This window comes from Mytilus trossulus, chromosome 12, assembly GCF_036588685.1.
Source record: "Mytilus trossulus isolate FHL-02 chromosome 12, PNRI_Mtr1.1.1.hap1, whole genome shotgun sequence".
Classification (NCBI taxonomy): domain Eukaryota; kingdom Metazoa; phylum Mollusca; class Bivalvia; order Mytilida; family Mytilidae; genus Mytilus; species Mytilus trossulus.
The window spans coordinates 46237825-46259272 of record NC_086384.1 but is presented as its reverse complement, the minus strand read 5'-3'; the positions used below and the strand labels follow the sequence as shown (position 1 = coordinate 46259272).

Genomic DNA, 21448 nt, shown 5'->3' with positions numbered 1-21448 from the left:
TGATCGGTCTATTCATAATTGTTTTCTTACATTTTAGCGATATGTATCTAATTGATTTAGTTCAAAAGATTAAAATCATAAGAAATTAGTTTATGAACATGATTTGATGAAAAATTTAAAAAGGATTTAAATGAAAAATCGTCAGAACTACGTTGTATGAACAAGAACACGTGTGCGCATGTGCACAGGTGGGAAATTTAATTATGCAACCTACATTTCTTCAAAAATGCTAAAATTATCATTGATACCTGTATCTAACGTTCATTTCAAGTATTTTGTTGAAGAAATAACATAGATAGAGTTTTTTCACTCAAGTCATGCTTTGAAAGTGTACACGGATTTTACGTATCGGTTTTAGAAAAATGAGATTTTAAAAACAAATGTAAAGTTTTTGACAATGTCATATTGCACAAATAAAGAGTCTAAGGCAGATATGAGTGCGCTGATGTGCATACTTTGAATAATGCACTGCCAATTTAACAGTCTACATCGGAACATCAAATTCATATCAAAGGTTTTTTTTAATCTAAAATCAATCATTGGAATGGCTATCTGATTACCATATTTGCCTTTTGTGACTAAGTCTTAAGGGATTAAAATCGGGATCAGATATAAAATGTCCGGCTGGCTCAAATATTTTTTGAAAGCCTTGGTGTGGTACCTGAAATAGTTCAAAAGCATAAAAATCTTACAAGTTACATGATAATTCAAAAGTTAAAGAATGGCACTTTAATTGCTGTTCTTCATTTCAAAGTCACAGTGGGGCCATCAGTAAGGAGGAAAAAAACTCCCAACTCACTGCAAACTCACAGACAGTACCTATCACCTATGAAAACAGAATAATTTGCTAAATGTTTTTATTGAATGACACATTGCTGGGTAATATAAACAAATCACAAATTATTACAGTCAAACAAACATAATAAATATTGTCATTACTTGTATAAAAATCTCTGTGAAACATTTATATTAGACCACTGACGTCATGAAGAATATGATGGGTAGATTGGCAGAAAATAATGTAGACCTGAGAAATGGAAAAGAAGAAAGACGAGTTATCTCTAAAATGAATTACATTGCCATAACTGAAAAGATGAAACAAAGACAGCAAATACTTTATAAAAAAAAACGAGGACACTGCTTGCTATCTCTTCGCAGCAGAAGAAATAATCTCTGTCAATGAAATGGAAAAAAGGATATGTTGTCTTAATTCAACACACACTTGATAAAATTTAAAGAAAAGTTAAAGTGTTACAAATGTTATTCTTCATCTCAAAAGTTACATTTAGGCTTTCAACACTGTACCAAATGTCATATTGTACAGTACTGCAAGTTAACTACTTGGTTATGCTAACCTATTTGCTGTCCCAGTGGATTAACTTATTCAAACTAGCTGTATTTAGGTGTTGATGGCATACTTTTTATAGTTAGTAAAATTTATTGTGATTTAGAGAGGTTGGCTTGTTGGATAGCTGCTTGTCTATTGTTAAAGACAGACTGTAATTGTGTTGACCTCTAGATGTCTTTTTGAACAGTTTACCCCACATTTCCTTAAAAATTCCTTCCTCTTTTTTGTCAAGCCTGTGACTTTTGTTGCAGAAAGCTCATCATTGGGATGGTGTTCTGGCGACAGCAGCATTAGATAACTTCTGAGAAGCTTTATATTTTAGAAGGTGGAAGACCTGGATGCTTCATACTTTGTATATAGATGCCTCATATGACGAAGTGTCCGTCAGTCAAATGTCCAATGTCCTTGACCTCATTTTCATGGTTTAGTGACTAATGTTAATTTCTCTCTTATTATAAGAAGTAGAATAACTATATTTGGTATGTTTGTACCTTGCAAGGTCTGCATGCCCATCAGACAGTTTTCACTTGACCTCAACCTCATTTCATGGATCAGTGAACAAGGTTAAGTTTTGATGGTCAAGTCCATATCTCAGATACTATAAGCAATTGGTCTAGTATATTCGTTGTATGGAAGAACTGTAAGGTGTACATGTCCACCTGGCAAGTGTCATCTGACCTTGACCTCATTTTCGTGGTTTCGTGGTTATAGTTAAGTTTGTGTGTTTTAATCTGATTTTCTTATACTGTATGCAATAGGTTTACTTTATTAGGTGTATGGAATGATTGTAAGGTGTACATGTCTAACTGGCAGGTTTCATTTGACCTTGACCTCATTTTCATGGTTCAGTGGTAAAGGTTAAGTTTTTGAGTTATGGTCTCTTTTCTAATACTATATACAATAGGTTAACTATATTTAATGTATAGAAATATTTTATGATCTACATGTCAGTCGTGCAGGTTTCATTTGACCTTGACCTCATTGTCACGGTTCATTGCTCAGTGTTAAGTCTTTGAGTTATGGTCTTTTTTCTAATACTATATGCAATAGGTCAACTATATTTAATGTATAGAAATATGTTATGATCTACATGTCAGTCGTGCAGGTTTCATTTGACCTTGACCTCATTGTCACGGTTCATTGCTCAGTGTTAAGTCTTTGTGTTTTGGTCTGTTTTCCTCAAACTATAAACAATAGCTAGCTGAGGTCAACTATTTTTTTTTGTATGTAAGAATTGTTAGCTGTACATTTCTGCCTGGCATGGTTAATCTGACCTTGACTTCATTTTCATGGTTAATTGGTCAATGTTTAGTTTTCTTGGATAATGTTAAACTTATGTGACAGTTGTAATAAAGCTTTATATTTAGGACCATCAAAATAATATCAATGATTAGTAAAGAAGGCGAGACATTTCAGCTATGCACTCTTGTGTGTTATTTCTTCGATCTAGGCTACTTACAAATCTTTAACTATTTTCCTTCTTCTTCCATATAAGAGTTGGGTTCTGAAATGAAACGTTTCAACTCTGCAGGACTAGGCATGGTGACATCATATATTTATTCCCCTAAGGTTATATACAATATTCAATCAAATCAGATTGATACGGATAAAATTGTGTACAATTATTGAGCTGGTATTAATGTGTTGTCTGTAGCCCTGAGCAGAAATCTTCAACTGATCCCGCTTCAACCACCTTGGCAGTTCTTGGCCTTCCTGTAGACATCACTGGTGATCCTCAAGTTCTACTGTTGCCACCTTTTAAGAGGTAAGTATTCTTGGTTGATATCTATCAGTTTATTCTAAATACTATAGAGCTTGCATAGCGTGTTTTCACTGCCTCAGAGATGACCAAAAAGAAAAGCGATTTCTAAACCAAGACTGGTACCTATAAATCAAATCAAATTCTATCAATTATATATAAATTAGGGATTACACAATCATTGATAACATTAGAAGTACAGATACTGGTCTACAGTTGTTCATCTTGTTATATCCCCACTTTCATGGTTCTCTAGCTTCCACATATAAAGATTGATAGAGATAACTCTGCAAAGGTTAGATCAATTAAAAATATGTGCAACAGATTCATAAATCAATAAAGTACTTATTTTAAGAAAATTTGAAACAACTGCGTCAAAACCCGTAGATTTATTAATTTTTTACTATTAATAGTTCATCAAAGAGTTCAATTTGAGATAAACAATCACATTTAAAATACTTGTTACCAACTTTTCTTTAAATAAACTCCTTCTAACTAGGGTGATTTAAAGTTTAATTTGGGGTTGGCAATAATAGATGTAGCTACAGGTGTATCACCACATCACATCATGTTTCAAATGAAAAACGGTTGAAAAATATATTTCCTTGAATAAGGCAGTCTTATAGGAAAACATTGAATCCTACATTTCATTGCAGTAAACAATTTTTAAGTCTGTTGTATTTCAAAACACCTGTATGCTTTATTTTTGGTATTTCCATAAAATATTTTAAACATTTGTTTGTGACATGGTTACTAATTAATCTTGTAAATAGAAAAAAAGGGATCATCCGATGACAATTTTAATTGGTTTATATTTCTGGTGATAGTTATTATCTTATAACTGTAGTACTAAACAGAATAAATATTGGTCAGAGTCAGGTGTTTGCCGTTCAATTGAAACAAAGATACCCCAGTAAATGACTAATATGGGGGAAAAAACCTACATATTCAGTTAAAGAACAGGTCATCACAGTGTTCACTATTATACTGTTGGTTTGATAATCTTAGGAGCTGATAATTATTTGATGTGAAAAGTTTTGAAAGAAAACAAAACTTGAATATAGATCAAGTAAATTTTGAATATTTTTTTACATATTGTGTCAAGGGAGACAATCATTTAAAATTTTCTTTTTTATCACCAAAATAAATTGAGACACTTAACATTGTTTTCTTTCTAAAATCTATCCCAGACACACTTTATTTCTAATTTTCATATATAAAAAACGTCAAAACAAAGGATGTTTCAAGCTTTTACCCTTTAATGGTACATTGTTGTATTGGGTTTCTTAATATTTTAATTGGTCTTAAGCTGTTTCTTTTGACCAGAGTCATTTCCCTTCCCAAAATTTGTGGAAAATGGCAACGATGACTAGCAACTTTTCACCGGCAGGAATGTATTCGCCTTCTATCCCAGACTGGCTGAATGCAGAACATGAAACAGGGGTAAATGATACTAGCTACCTTGTTACCTTGATTATATCAGGGTTATAAATTATGTCCACATTGAAACGAAAAGTTACAAGCCTCAGTTCCGTCGATGAGTTTCTCCAAAAATCCGTTTCTTGTACTGAAAGAGGACTAATCATGCTTTGTATTTTCCCCATTTGATATTTTCTCACATTCTTCACTTAACGAAGCATCATTTATCTCCTCCAATCATCAAAAATACATCTGAAGTATCATTGATGTGAACTTATCAAAATTTTAGGATTTACATATTTTAGTGCTCCCTATCAACAGACAACACAATGAAATCAGGAAAAACACATCTTTCTCCCCTTAATCTCAAATAGAAATTACTGTATTCTAAAATGTAAAATAACAACAACCAGCAGGATTTGAATCTGGAACCTCAGGTGTAAGGCAGCAACCAACTGAAACAAAGAAAATCCAGTACTACGATTTCATGTGAACTCCAAAAAATTGGAAGGAAGCTAAGTTTACTCATACCATTGCAAGTTCTTACCACTTAAACTTGTAAGGGAACTGTTCAAGGGAGACAATAAAGCCAATTTGCCCCAACTATCCACCAGAGCTCCAGATAAGCTGCGTATTTGCGTGATCACGCAATTCAAATAATAGAAAACCCAATGCAATTGCCCATTGCAGGGTTCAATAACCCAATTAATTCAAAGGAAAACCCAATTATATACCAAAACTATGAGTTCTCAACCCTTTTGTTGGCTACCGTTTGCGTTATTTACCCTTATCTGTTTTCACTTGTTGCGTAATCTATTTTTATTATATTTATAATTGGAAATGTCCTTTCGTTCTAAAAATAGATTCCTGCATATCAAGTAGCTGAAATGGGTCCCTGTTGGCATTTTCCCATGCTCAAAAGGTACACGTGGTTTTGAAATCATTTCGATCTTCTCGGCGTTTATCCGATTAGCGTGCGTCATATTGTCATATTTTTTTTCGAATTGCTCGAGATTTATCAAAACATACATTGAATTAAAACGAAAGTGGATGTCCAATAAAAATATTGAATAGAAGCATGTTTTCAGCTTCTTTTGCATAGCTGAGGGAAAGATATGATGATAACAACACTCAGCCAGTGTTTTTAGGAAGCGTCCATCGAACGCATGGGCGTGTTTGCGTACCTCAACGAGAACATAATTTGCTAATAAACACGGGACTTCGTCAAAAACTGAATCAGTTGCCGTTAGAAAATGTGAAAGGCCAAATCAATTATGAAATGATATGTTATTGGAAACCAAAAGTTCTAATAAGGGATGAATTAACCCAGATTTATGTAAATTGAATAAAACAAAAACATTCAAGTAAAAGAGTTTATATACTATTTTTTTTTCTTTCGTTTTCACGGTTAATGAGTGAATACACACACAGGTACTCCTCTCAGAATTTTTAATTAAAGGTATATAAGAGAAAAAAAGATTTGAGACGAGTGCTTGGGAATGCACATATCCGTTATATACAGTTTACATTATAAGTTGTGAGAAATTACAAAACTGGCAGAAGGTTAAAAACGGGACACAAATGAAACCTACAATTGCTCGTCAGTGACTTAAGAAAATAAAACAGCTATAGCATTATTCAAAGAAAGAAACATACTTAAGATGGAAAAACAGCCGGGGTTGATATTGCCTAAATATTCAATAGTGTGTTGATGAAAAAACCCAATACACTAAGGAGCTTGGTGGTGAAAAACCCAATTTGATATTTACTTGAGGGGTGAATTGGAATTGATAATGCAATTGAAAATCTTTATCACCCAATTACATAAGAAAATGGTGGGTAAAAACCCCAATTTGTGAATTCTTATCTGGAGCTCTGGAAAAATAAGCTACAAATAATTGGTTTCATTTGAATGCTTTTAAATAAGTTGGTAAGAGTTTACAATACATGTTATCGCTATTTGTCCGCCATTACTGAATATCACATAGGTTGGGATGAGTTTGCAATGGTATGAGATAACTATAATTCCAAAAATGCTATTAGCTGAATCTGAGAACTGATACCTGAAAGGAGTTATACTGCTTTTATCAATAATATTAAAGTTTGATTTTGAGATATGTAAAAATGTGCGAAAACATTCTCATTTTGATTGTGTGAATTTTTTTGAAATTTTACTATTTTGAATAATTAATAATTGTTATCATCATTGACGAGGGGGGATAGGACCTTTATCTGGACTCTGGGATGGGGTGTTTTAAAGCTCAAGATTTCAGGATTGACCCTTTCAGGATCCGGGAATTCTTTTTCCGAAATTTCAGGATCTCAGGATTTCATGTTTTTAACACTGGGATTTCGGGATTTTGAATTTTTAAGCCTGGGATTTCGGTATCAGGACCCCTCCTATCCCCCTCATTGATCATCAGATCATTCAATCTTGCAACAAAAGAAGAAACGTGTATATGTACAACATGTATATCAAAATTATTTTAACATTTAAATTGGCTTTATTTCTTTTGTCATCTTTTATGTCTTTAGGGGTTTGTTTCCATAATGTCATGTCCAATTGTTTCTTAAGGATCTTATGTCTAATTTAGACAATATAATTATAAAAGATGCATGTTATAATTCCAGACAACAATAATGGCCGTTGAATTTGATGGAGGTGTAGTAATTGGTGCAGATTCAAGGACTACCACTGGGTAAGTGTAAACACAAATACATATACATGTATGTTACTGAAGGTGGGGAATATAATAGAATTTGGTGCAACTGTCATACAAGTGAGAGGTTTAGCTAGCTATAAAACCAGGTTCAATCAACTATTTTCTACATTCGAAAATACCTGTACCAATTCAGGAAAATGATTTTTTTTCATTTTGCCATTTGATTTGGAACTTTCTGTTTCCTCGGAGTTCAGTATTTTTGTGATTTTACTTTTTATACAAACTGTCAATTATGAATACATTGTAATAAACATGATATTTGCATTTAGCATGTTTAACATTATATAAATAACACATAGCTGAGAGGGTGATAGAGCAGATTGGTACCCAGAGAAAACATTGTTAACCGCGGCGAAGCCAAGGTTGACAATGCCTTTTCGAGGGGTTCCAATCTGCTCTATCACCCTCTCAGCTATGTGTTATTTAATTCATTATACTCAATGTCCTATCATTATTGGCTTTTACAGATTACTTTTATTTTAAAAATATTTTCTATGACGTCACGTTCATAACAACGTTCATGACGTTACAGGCATTGGAAAAAAAAAAAAGTCAAGCAAGATGTTTGATTTTATTTATTCTAAAAGTCGATAATAAAATCTGAGCCAAAAGGTAAAACTTAAGCATTGTATTTAATTTCTTGATGTAAATTCATTCATTGTTTTTTGAATTATTGATTTCTGATTGGTCTAGACAAGAGGGTAACATTAAAAAAAATTGTCACCCGCTCAGCCATGTGATAGAGTAAATTGACACCCTCGTCTTAGCCAATCAAAATACGGTATTTTAACTTGAAGTATAATAATTTTAAATGCATCACTGTAATTGAAATAGATTTAATAGCATTTTAAATTTATATTATAGTCAACTTTATTGATTTTTGAAAAGTTGTGAAGGTGATATTGTATACAATTCTTGAAATCCTACATTTGCTCATGCCATATTGTAAGAGTTGAAGAATCAAAACTTTCTATTTATCTGGAATGATTGACAAATGTTTTTTTCTTCAGATCTTACATTGCAAACCGTGTAACAGACAAACTGACAAAAGTAACAGATAAAATATATTGTTGTCGATCTGGATCTGCTGCTGATACACAGGCAATAGCAGATATAGTTAACTATCATCTTAACTTCTACAAGTAAGTATGATACACAGGTAATAGCAGATATAGTTAACTATCATCTTAACTTCTACAAGTAAGTATGATACACAGGCAATAGCAGATATAGTTAACTATCATCTTAACTTCTACAAGTAAGTATGATACACAGGCAATAGCAGACATAGTAAACTATCATCTTAACTTCTACAAGTAAGTATGATACACAGGCAATAGCAGATATAGTTAACTATCATCTTAACTTCTACAAGTAAGTATGATACACAGGCAATAGCAGATATAGTTAACTATCTAAACTTCTACAAGTAAGTATGATACACAGGCAATAGCAGATATAGTTAACTACCATCTTAACTTCTACAAGTATGATACACAGGCAATAGCAGATATAGTTAACTATCATCTTAACTTCTACAAGTAAGTATGATACACAGGCAAAGATATATTTAACTATCATCTTAACTTCTACAAGTAAGTATTTCATAAAATTGAGAAAGGAAATCGGGAATGTGTCAAAGCGACAACAACCTGACCATAGAGCAGACAACAGCCGAAGGCAACCAATATCAGTTATTTTAATAGAAAGTTATTGGTCATGTCATCAATTCTAAACTTTGCTCCTTGTTGATTGCCTCTGACTGATTGAAGTGCCATCATTTTTTTCTTAAGATTTGCTGAAATTGCAAATCAGAGCGTTTCTAAAATTTTGTGACATGTTTGTCTCATTGGCACTCACACCACATCTTCCTATATCTATCATCTAACCTGAAAGTCAAATAGCTGAAATAATCAGTCACAATTCTTTTCATAATTATAGGAGTTATTGCTCATAAATGAAAAAAAAATACACTTTAAAAAATTATCATGGCTGATATTGCATGAAAATAATGCCCCAAAAAATATCACCTAGTTCTTTCCCATTTATGCAGAATACTTATGGCAGATTTTACAATAAGAAGGAATTATTGTTTTTTTGTATCCATCAAAAAAGCAATTGCTGAAACTGTGAAACAGACTGTGTAATGGAGTAATGCATTATGTTATTGAATAAAATGTGTCTTTCTGAGTAAATAAAAATAAAAATTACTCTGTGCTTGTGTTTTTTGTTAGAATTAGAGGGTTTTCAATTTCAAAATATTGGACATGGAATAGACATCATGACCTACTTTACTGACATCCAGCTTATTTGGAGTGGAATTTTGAAGTATTATTTATAAGTTGAGCCTTATCACATGGACTTATATTTTAATAAAAAGTCTTCTTTTGTCATGTTTGTGTTTTAATCATAACTTTAAGGCAGATTTTTATTGGTAAAGGCTAAAAAAGGTAATTTAATAATATTGTTGCTAAAGTCACGTCTTTTCCGTCCATTGTGGTATGTCACGATCGCAATTTTCTTGTTGGTTCTCAGACAGGCAATTGTAGTTATTTTTATCCCGGGTTTTATAAATAATTGAAAATAGCAATCATATTAAATTTGGATGACGTAAGGGGGTCAAAGGACTTGAGGAATCAATATCATTGGCTGTTTTATTTTTTGCGAACGTTACTACTTGAGGTTTCCGTCCAAATCAGTGTCACGTGAGCAACATATATTTAGATCTGTAACTCTCCTGTATAGGAGTTACGATATCGCCCTTTGCAGAATTAGATTCGGAGTCAGTTCCTTCACATGATGGGGTAGCAAAGAAGGTTAGTTGTATGTAATATCGTTACAAGAGGACCTTAAATGTATTCCGTCCATCAAAAAGACGTTCGCAACAAAACGTAATGTCATGATAGTAGATGTTGCTAATGTTACTATTACGAATTGGTTTCATGTGTAGTCATTTGATATAAAGTACACCTGCAAATGACATTCTGTATATTTAGAAATTCTAAACCAGACTGTACAATTTTATTACTTCAGGCATATATTAAACATCACTGTGTGCATACATTTGAACTTTTAAAGATGTTGTTGCTCATGTTACATGTCCAAATGTCGCTAACGTTACTTATTTTTGTCTCCGTCACGTTAGCAACATGAAAGTAGGAGACAGAACACAATACTGTAAAATCTGCCTTATTTAAAATGAGTTATCTCTGTATGTATGTTTTTTTCAGTAAACTTAAAGGAGTAGGGGCTATAAGGGCCATTTTTGGCCCCACCCCCAAATTTCATTTAATTTGTCATGTTGTAAGTCTATACCATAGACCTTCTGAAAATAGTTGAATTTAAGGTCTAGCTCGTTTATTCTGTTGCCTAGCAACCAATATAATGGCGGAGTTAAACTCATCAAATATGATTATTATACAGCTTTAATATATCTATATTTGAAATTAAACCTGTTTAAAGCATGTAGTGAACTTTGCACTTGTACACTATTTAAATATTACATAATTAAATGCACATTTTTGCAAAATTCACTGTTGTTTCTCCCTAGCAACACATCTGTGCCCATGGCAACTGCAATTTGTTTTCTATTTTACAAGATTTAATTTCAAATATATTGCAACAGACAGGCAATTTAAGATGCAAATTGTAAAAAGAGTAAATGTTAAGGGGAAAAGCAATATTGAAACATAAAAAAAACAAAAAAACACCGGGTATTGCTGATATATACAAATTGTGCATCCAGTGCCGGGTGGAGTCTCACTTAGTAGCGACAAGAAGAATAATATAAAGACAAGAACACATATTTAGCGCTAAGAAATCTTAATATCAATTATCTTAAATAAATAGATACAGACACGTGCATTAAAGGGTGTTTTTAAATGTCCGTGTTATAATTTCCATTACAGGTAGTTATGTTTCAGGGTAGGGGTTGAAAAGGGGGGGGGGCACTTTTATTTATAAGGTGATATGACGTGCCTTTGGAATAGTTCACCTTTTTAAGCTTGAAATAAGTAAAAAGTTAAGAAAACTATCAGATATATATATGATAAGGACACTAAAATTCCCATAACTTCTTTGACTGTCAACTTGTTTGGTGTTCCCGCTGTGTCTATATCGAACTAATATTTTTCTTTTGACACTGAAGTATTCCTCTTTTACATAAAACCACATGAAACCAAATTAATATGGGAAAAGGATTTTTTTTCCCTACGCAATATATGAAAGGGTATATATTTTTAAAATGTAAAACAGGGTGAAGTAACAAAACAGAAGCACCCCTATCAATTAAGTATTGAAGTACATCCCATCTCCCCTAGAGATGTGTAGAGGATCCCAACCCCACCCTTCCTGACATATGCAGAGGATCGTTAGGGTTGACTTTTCGAAATTCATCTTATTTTTATTATTATCTATTTCAGGCGTCCAGATTTATAACCATATCATTCTATAGCATTAAAAAACTGGTACATGCTACTATCTCAAATAAATCTGTATTCTTAAAAAGTTTCTATATTCCTTATATATATTATTTGTTTTATTGTAGTTCTTGTCAAGTTTACTAGTTTATCTTTCGCCTTCACAAATCTTAGTGTCGTATGACTTGGTCTGTGATTAATATCATGACAATATTTATTTTTATACACATCAAATAGTTGAAAACAAGAATGTGTCTTTAGTACATGGATGCCTAAATCACAAGACTAACAACATGAACAAAGGCCAGATAATCCTGAATTAGGACAGGCGCAAAAATCGGAAGCTTACACATGTTATTTTAAGATCTTAAACCCCTTCCCCCTTTACCTCTAACCAAAGAAGAAAAAAATCAAACACACAGCAATACACACAGTAAAACTTAGTTCAAAAGAAATCTGAGTCTGATGTCAGAATAAACAACCTTGACCGAAAACTTAAACCTGAAGTGGGACACAAGGACGATCGGATGAACAGACAAATGGACCGCAGACCAGAAAACATAATGCCCACAAATGGGGCGTTACAACAAAACTGGGTCCATTTTTAAAATTACACTTTATTTTTACACATGATTATAAAACTATTCAAAACATAACCTTTAAAAAAAGGTAACAGACATGTCAGTTGCTTACAGACTTCAGGCACTTGTTTCTATTAATGGGAAGGTCAAATAACCATATATATATATTATGCATGTATGTACAGATATATGGATAATATGCCGTTTCTGTTCTCTTACCATCAACTTTTCTGGAACTTTATGCGCATTACCAACAAAGACACATGCAATTGGAATATAGGTAGTTTCATTTTGAAAATAAATTTCGTGTTTCTTGCCAATTAATATGTGAATTTAAGCAAAAAAATATTTTTTATTGGCCCCCCTCTTTTCCTAACATAAATCATGGATCCGACCCTAATACCAGAGAGTGAAGATTGCCCCAATCAAACACTAGATTTTGAATTGATAATAAGCAGAAACATGAGAAATGTACAGATGTTGTTATATATTGGGCTATCTAAAATTTCACAATTAAAAAAAAATGTTCTCAAAGTTGTTATTGACTCCCTTACACGTGTAGTTTATTGCTTTCGGATTTTTTAACGACATTTACCGAGATATACTTACTGAAATAATATTAGGAATACATGTTACATTCATAACCAAAAAAATAAAGTTCCTATAGGCATTAGAATGTATAAACTAAACTTTGTCAGATGAATATGTCCAATTTGAACGGCATATTTCAGCTTTTTATTGTTCCGATTGGCTATGAAAAATATAAAATAAACTATCGCACCAACCGTGCACCAAAAAAATATTTTATCCTAAGTTTGATATGTATGAACTTGTCAAAATGTTAAAATTTCTAATTGGTGCAAGCATGGTGCGGTGGTCAAAATTTGGAAAAAACATCCAAATTTCTGTATTTTTGCTTATTTTCCCAATTATGACGTCATTTGCACCTACCATTGTGACGTCATTGAACATTTTTTGTTAGATAAAAACATTTTTTTTTAAATCATTGCCTCATATTCTAATAATTTATGGAGAAAAATCTGCTCTGTTCAAACTTTTATTATCTTGTTAATCTGGGGCCATTTTATGCCATTATAGCCCCTACTCCTTTTCTTTAGTTTTTAGATTATTTTATTTTTTTCTAAATAAAATTTTCTTGAGTACATAGCATATTTGCCATAGTAATTACCTTATATACAAGTACTTTATCATAATGCAATCATTTGATTTTCAGAATGGATTTTGGAGAAGAACCCGAGGTGAAAGTGGCAGCCAATGTATTTAGAGAGTTATGTTATGGGAACAGAGATAGTGTGTCAGCAGGTATACTGGTAGCCGGCTGGGATAAAGTCAATGGAGGACAGGTGAGACATAGTATAGCAACCAGTTTTGGTGGGCTTTTAATGTTTGCTGAATTATTGGAATGAGGGGAAAATATTATTGGTCCTTGTTGGCACTCTGAATACACTTATAAAAAAAAAACACAAATGGATGAAATTCAACATTTTTAAAGCAGGTAGTTGCAATAAAGTCAGATTTTGAAATCTATTTGAAAATCTTCAATTTTCTGTCCTTGAACAAACTGTATTACTGTAATAGCTACATGTATAAGAAGATGTGGTAAAATGCCAATGAGACAATTCTTCATCCCAGTCACAATTTTTTTTAAAGTAAACCATTAAAGGACAAAGTACATTCTTCAATACGAAAACTTGGCTCACACTGAAAAACAGCAAGCTATAAAGGGCCCCAAAAATTGCTAGTGTATTTAAAACATTCGAATGGGAAAACCAACGGTCTAATCTATATAAAAAAAGGTGAAGAGAGAAACACTTATGAGCCACATCAGCAAACGACAACCTCTGAACATCAGATTCCTGACTTGGAATTCATGTATGCATGTACATGACTTATACTTTGATTATATTCAAATTCAGAATCAGTGCTCTAGCTAGAAATCAAAAGGGGCAGGGTGCCAGTGGAGGGCAGGGCACTTTTTATGATAAGAAAAGGCACTGCTCATTTTTTTGTCTACATTTCTGTGTGTATCACAAGTTAACGAATCTTTTTTTTACTGTATATGTTTTTTTTTTTTTAAATAAAGATGCATTTCAACTATAGTCTTTATTTCATTGTTTGTGTAGTTATGTATGATATATAGTACATCTTCATCATGTATGATATAGTACATCTTCGTCAACATACAATTTATTATTATGTTTTTATAGTTTAACTTCACTCTACCCATTATCAAAGAATACGGTTTGAATATATAAATTACAACTTTTAATACAAGTAGAAGTTTTTAACTACCTTGACTGGCTAAACAGCCATTGCACGGTCAGAACTGACAAATATTTGTGCAATACTAATTTAACAATGTTTAGAACATGGATTGCTAATAAAAAGTATAACTATCAAGTAGAAATTGCAATATTTTTTTTTCAATATGTTCAAAGACAGTTAATATCTTTCAGGTAACATTATTATGTTATTATATATTCAATTGGTAATTTATTCCTTTTTTTATACTAGATAATAATTTTAAAGCACAAATTTGTAATAAGCTAAAACAGGGGAAGTAACTCCAAAATCAATTTCCACCATGTTTGCGTTAATTAAAAACTGTTTGATGTTAGCAAGTTGAGATGGAAGGCATTTCTGTAAAGGCATAGTTTTATTTTGATGACTTAAATTCGATTCTAAAGTCATGAAAGTCTTCATTTATACACTTCTCCATTGTGACTTGGAGATCGAAAATGCCGACCCAAGCTAAACACACTCAAGCTAAACACACTCGCTGACACATTCATCAAAAGTATGACAAAAAGATACATTGTCCTAATTAATTTACCTAGTTATTAACACCTTTGAAGTCTTTACCATTGTAATTGATTGTAATGACATGATTAACCTAGGGGCAATCACACAGGTTTCATATATGTAATTAACTTAGAGATAAAAAATTGATAAAACAAAATTTCACCAAAACGGCACAAGAGATTTTTGGAAAAAGACGTCAGTGCAGAAGGGCGCTGATGAAGGCACCCAGGGCGCTGCACCCTTTTATTTTGGGCTAGCGAGACCACTGAGAATAAAAGATGCTTTTCGGACTATTTTGAATGGTTCTTATATATATCAACATAATTCTGAACAATTACAGATTTTGCTAAGAGATTTTGTCAACCAGAAATAATTTACTGTAAACCAACTTATTTTCAAAGATACTTTATTTCGCGTTTTACCCTTTTTTGACCACTTTGCGGCTATTAAATTTCGCGATTTTCTGATTTATTTGATGAAGTTTAATAAGGAAAGATCCAAGATTTACACATTTGCGATAATTTATATTTGCGTTATTTTTCTACTCGTGAAAGGCACGAAAATAAATGGCTCGCGAAAATAAGTTGGTTTACAGTATTAGAAGATGAATTGATAACCATTTATATAAGGTTGATTTCTATCCGACCCAGCTCATATGTAAATATTTATTCCTTTGTTTTTTTTGTCAGGTATACACTGTACCTCTAGGAGGTATGTTGACCCGTATGCCATTTGCTACAGGTGGTTCTGGTAGTACATATGTGTATGGATATGTCGACACACATTACAAAGAACATATGTCAAAAGATGAATGCTTACAATTTATCTCTAGAGGTAAACATTATAATATAAAAGCAGGATTGTGGTAATTTGATGCATAAAACAAAAAATACTGGTACCTTTACACACTTGACAAAATTTAATTAATGTAACATTGCTTTTATCATGTTTATTGCTGTTGTTCATCTCAAAGTCACAATGAGGCCTTCAACATGACTAAAACCTCTATCTATCCTCACTGCAAAAAATAATTTCATTTGGTTTTCTCATTCCTGGAAATTACTCCAAATGTAACAATATATGTGGCAAAAGAGATGTGAAAGGTACCAAAGGGACATTTAAACTCAGAGGTGGAAAATAAACTGACAATGTCATTGTTAAAAAAAATTATATGGAATTTAATTTTGCTTGGCCAAGGAAGCATCATGATAAAAAAATATTTTTATAAGCCTAGAAGCTACATGTATATTTATCACAGGATAAATTAAGAGTTAAACTTATGACAGTTGTATGCAAACCATACCTTTATTTGAAGTTCTTTCAGTTGATATTTTTATCATCCTAAAGAAAGTGTTCATTTTATTGTCATGCACCGAAAATTAGCATTAACATGATTTGACAAGAATTTTACCGTTTTTCGTCATGAACAACTAACCTCACAGAGATGTTAAAATACTAACATATATATCAATATTTCCCCTTTTATCTTCATTGATCTTGTATCTGAAGAGTGCTGAATGAGATGTTAAAACTCAAACAATTATCAACATCTCCCTTTGTTAATTGACCAATTTGTATTTTAGGTGTTGCATTGGCCATGAGTAGAGATGGATCTAGCGGAGGAGTTATACGTATGGCCTGTATTACCAAGGAAGGTGTGGAAAGATTTGTACTCACAGGAAAGGACATTCCTAAAGTGTTTGATGCCTACTAATGTTAGGATTATAATGACATTGTCATGTTAGCTGTGTTTCATGATTTAATATTAAATTTCATCATTTCTTTGTAATATCATTCGTTTTATTTCAAGCTACTGCACCATTGTTTTTTTACTCCTTGTTCTTATGAAAGTTGCTGAATGCAAGACATATGGATAATAAACAGGCAGCAGCAGCAGTGGTATATACTTTTTGTATGCCTATATATAATTCAGAAGGAAGAAAACCTAGAGGGTTCATACCTTGTATGCAAATATCATATGTTATATGATGTATGTGCATTGTTTTTAGCCTCATTTTCATGGTTTAACTACCAGAAAATTTTGTTTTTTTTCATAGTGCTTGCTTGTTATGAGTTATAGGAACACTATTTTTGGTATGTAGGATCTTTCATTTTTCATTAAACAGGGTACATGGATGTATGGAATGATTTACATGTCCACCTGGCAGGTTTTATGTTTGGTAGTTTAGCATGACATCCATTTTCACTGAACTAGTATACATTTTTATTAAGGGGCCAGCTGAAGTCGGCTTCCAGGTGCTCTATTTTTCGCTGTGTTAAAGACACATTTTTTACTCTTTGGTTGGGGTTTTCTCTCCTTGACACATTCCCCATTTCCAGTCTCAATTTTATCTGATATTCACCTCTTTTTGACCCTCGTGGTTCATTTATCAGTTAGATTTTTATGGTTTGGACTGCAATAGGGTAGCTATTCTTGGTGGATGTAATGATTGTACAACATAAAAATAATGAATGTTTACCAATGAGACGAAGTATCCTTCAGAGTGGAATAAAATGGCTGTATGGCCTTCATCAATGAAACAAATCCATACCTTATAGTCAGCTTTAAAAGGCGCTAACATGAAAAATGTGAAACAATTCAATTGACAAAACTAAGGGCATACTATAGTGGATTATTTTCACTTATGTAAAATTTAATTTTTATTGAATAAAGTATACAAAATATTTTGGTGGATTCTAAACTTTTATCAATACCTTTGGATGTACACTTTTGAATTGGTGGAATTTATTTTAGCCATTTTTTTTCTATCTTAAAAATATGCAAAACTTTACACCCAACGAAAATAACCAGCTATATACGATAATTTATAACAAAACAAATATATAGGGAGGATTTCAGATAAATTCAGCTTGACTTCAATTATGATCAGCAATCAGATAAACTACTTCTAAAGTGTGTATTTTTTTAAATTCTGAAAGATTTTAGCTGGATATCATATAAAAGAAAGATGTGGTACGATTGCCAATGATACAATTCTCCACAAGAAACAAAATGACACAGAAATTAACAACTATAGGTTACTGTATGGCCTTCAACAATAAGCAAAGCCCATATTGCATAGTCGGCTATAAAGGCCCTGAAATGACAGTGTTCAATTCACACAAGAAAACGGCTAGTCCACTTCAACCAAGTTTCTTGATAATGACATATTTTTATCATAAATATTAATCAGAACAGTGCTCACCAACTGTTAACAAAGAATGTGCTGAAATGTTACCACTGAGATTTGTTTGTAAATAAATAAATGGTCAGCATTTCAAAATGAGGAACTGTGTGTATTTTAAAGTGATTGTCTGTTATAAAGACTAAAATTTAATCACTTTAAATGTGTTCATAAACAGTTAAATAATAGATAATTCAAAAGTTAGTGAACACTTTTGAACAGTGTTTCTAATAGAAATGGTTTTAAAAATATAGACTGCTCTTATAAAAAGAACTCATAACTCCTGCTTAACTGTTTTCAACCTGAACTGAACTGTTTTGGAATATTCCATAATAAACTAAATTAAGCTAGATATGGGTCTTTTGAAATGGACTAATCTAACTGGTGACACCTTTTTTACCTGTTTTCAACATGAACTGAACTGTTTTGGAATATACCATTATAAACTAGATTTAGCTGGGGGTTCTTTTAAATGGACTAATCTAACTCGTGACACCTTTTTAGCTTACCTGGCCCGAAGGGCCAAGTGAGCTTTTCTCATCACTTGGCGTCCAGCGTCTTCCGTCGATGTTAACTTTTACAAAAATCTTCTCCTCTGAAACTGCTGGGCCAAATTTAACCAAACATTGCCAAAATCATTATTAGGGTATCTAGTTAAAAAATTAGGTCCGATGACCCGGTCAACCAACCAAGATGGCCGCCATGGCTAAAAATAGAACATAGGGGTAAAATGCAGTTTTTGGCTTATAACTAAAAAACCAAAGCATTTAGAGCAAATTTAAAAAATGTGTGGCGTGACCTGGTCAACCAACCAAGATGGCAGCCACGGCTAAAAATAGAACAAAGGGGTAAAATGCAGTTTTTGGCTTATAACTCAAAAACCAAAGCATTTTCAGGAAATCTGACATGGGATAAAATTGTTTATCAGGTCAAGATCTATCTACCCTGAAATTTTCAGATGAACCGGACAACCAGTTGTTGGGTTGCTGCCCCTGAATTGGTAATTTTAAGGAAATTTTGCTGTTTTTGGTTATTATCTTCAATATTATTATAGATAGAGATAAACTGTAAACAGCAATAATGTTCAGCAAAGTAAGATTCACAAATAAGTCAACATGACCGAAATTGTCAGTTGACCCCTTTAGGATTTATTGCCCTTTATAGTCAATTTTTAACCATTTTTCGTAAATCTTAGTAATCTTTTACAAAAATATTCTCCTCTGAAACAACTGGGCCTAATTAAACCAAACTTGGCCACACCTATCATTGGGGTATTTAGTTAAAAAATTGTGTGGCGTGACCCGGCCAACGAACCAAGATGGCCGCCATGGCTAAAAATAGAACATAGGGGTAAAATGCAGTTTTTGGCTTTTAACTCAAAAACTAAAGCATTTAAAGCAAATCTGACACGAAGTCAAATTGTTTATCAGGTCAAAATCTATCTGCCATGAAATTTTCAGATGAATTGGAAAACCCGTTGTTGGGTTGCTGCCCCTGAACTGGTAATTTTAAGGAAATTTTGCTGTTTTTGGTTATTATCTTGAATATTATTATAGATAGAGATAAACTTTAAAATAAAATAAATGTTGGCAAAGTAAGATCTATAAATAAGTCAACATGATCGAAATTGTCTGTTGACCCCTTTAGGAGTTATTGCCTTTTATAGTCAAGTTTTAACCATTTTTTCGTAAATCTTAATAATCTTATACAAAAATCTTCTCCTCTGAAACTACTGGGCCAAGTCAATTATAGATAGAGATAATTGTAAGCAGCTAGAATGTTCAGTAAAATTAAGATGTACAAACACATCACCATCACCAAAACACAATTTTGTCATGAATCCATCTGTGTCCTTTGTTTAATATTCACATAGACCAAGGTGAGTGACACAGGCTCTTTAGAGCCTCTAGTTTTACCTGTTTTCAACATGAACTGAACTGTTTTGGAATATACCATTATAAACTAGATTTACCTGTGGGTTCTTTTAAACGGACTGAACTATGTTGGAAAATCCTTTGAAAATAGATCCACCTATTTTTTAATGTTTTATTCTATCACATATTTGAAAATCATCTATGATAATAAAATGATCACAATAATTTCTGAATGTATAGTAGTTTGTGATAAAGTCAGATGATGGGCACCGGTCAACCAATAGTGGTCATTTTGTGATATTTGGTTTTATGTTGTATTAGCATTGACACATCTCATATCCATACAGATAATTTGGCCCCATCGCCTTAGTCATGGTCTATTGACTTTAAGACTCTTGCTAAGTTAACATTCTAGTTTACATTTCTCAGTTTGTGTGACAGGGAACCACTAATAGTATGTCAAATAATATGCATTTGTATAAGCATTGGCACATCTCATTTCCATGGAGATTATTTGGCCCTGTCCCTCAGTCATGGTTTATTGATAATATTATTGGTATTTGGTATGCAGTTTTTCTAGAAATGGCATTTTTTTTTTATTTTCATGGAGGTATTAGCCTTCCACCTTCTTGATTACCAATGAGATAATTCACTACAAGAGAACAAAATGACACAGAAATTAACAACTAACCAAAGATATTACATTTAGCTTCACACTCAATGCAATCTGCTGTAAAATCATACCTCTTTAATATTCATTGAGCCATGTGAGCTATTGACACTATCATATGTTCAGCATTGTGCATTGCTAATTTTGCAAACTGATCTGACCTGTAAGTTGTTTTAATCATTAGCTCTGTTATTTAAGAAATACATTTGGAAAAGAACACTCAACACTTAAAATTGATTCAATCATAATCATGAACTTTTATTAAATATTAATCTTTTTAAATATTTAAAAATAAATATTTTGGAACACATAAATAAATAAAAAACAAAATAACAAGTATGAATAATGTAAACTAATCAAATTGTATGGCCACACAGGTGGGTATGTTGTTGTGACATTAAAATTGTGTATTCTTACATTGTACATGTATCGTGTGTTCTTACATTGTACATGTGTCATGTGTATTTCTTTGATATGTAATATTTATGTTGTCACACCTAGCTGAATAATAATTTAAAAAATATTGTTTTTCACAGTTTGCTTAAAAATTCTTTATAATCAAATCTAAAAACAATTCAGAAAAATATTATTGTGGATTCATTATTTTTCATAAATTCTTTTTTCCTCAATCCACAAAAAAATGATATA

At 32.3% G+C, this 21448-nt stretch overlaps 1 protein-coding gene across 1 annotated transcript; it reads left to right on the top strand.

The window, feature by feature from the left end:
* Positions 1 to 4424: 4424 nt before the first annotated feature.
* LOC134692689 (proteasome subunit beta type-6-like) lies at positions 4425 to 16860 on the top strand. The gene is made up of 6 exons (XM_063553165.1): positions 4425 to 4550; positions 7158 to 7225; positions 8260 to 8391; positions 13483 to 13612; positions 15761 to 15905; positions 16655 to 16860. The coding sequence occupies exons 1-6, from the start codon at positions 4464 to 4466 to the stop codon at positions 16783 to 16785; spliced, it is 693 nt and encodes a 230-aa protein (XP_063409235.1). The 5' UTR covers positions 4425 to 4463; the 3' UTR covers positions 16786 to 16860.
* The last annotated feature ends 4588 nt before the right edge of the window (positions 16861 to 21448 follow it).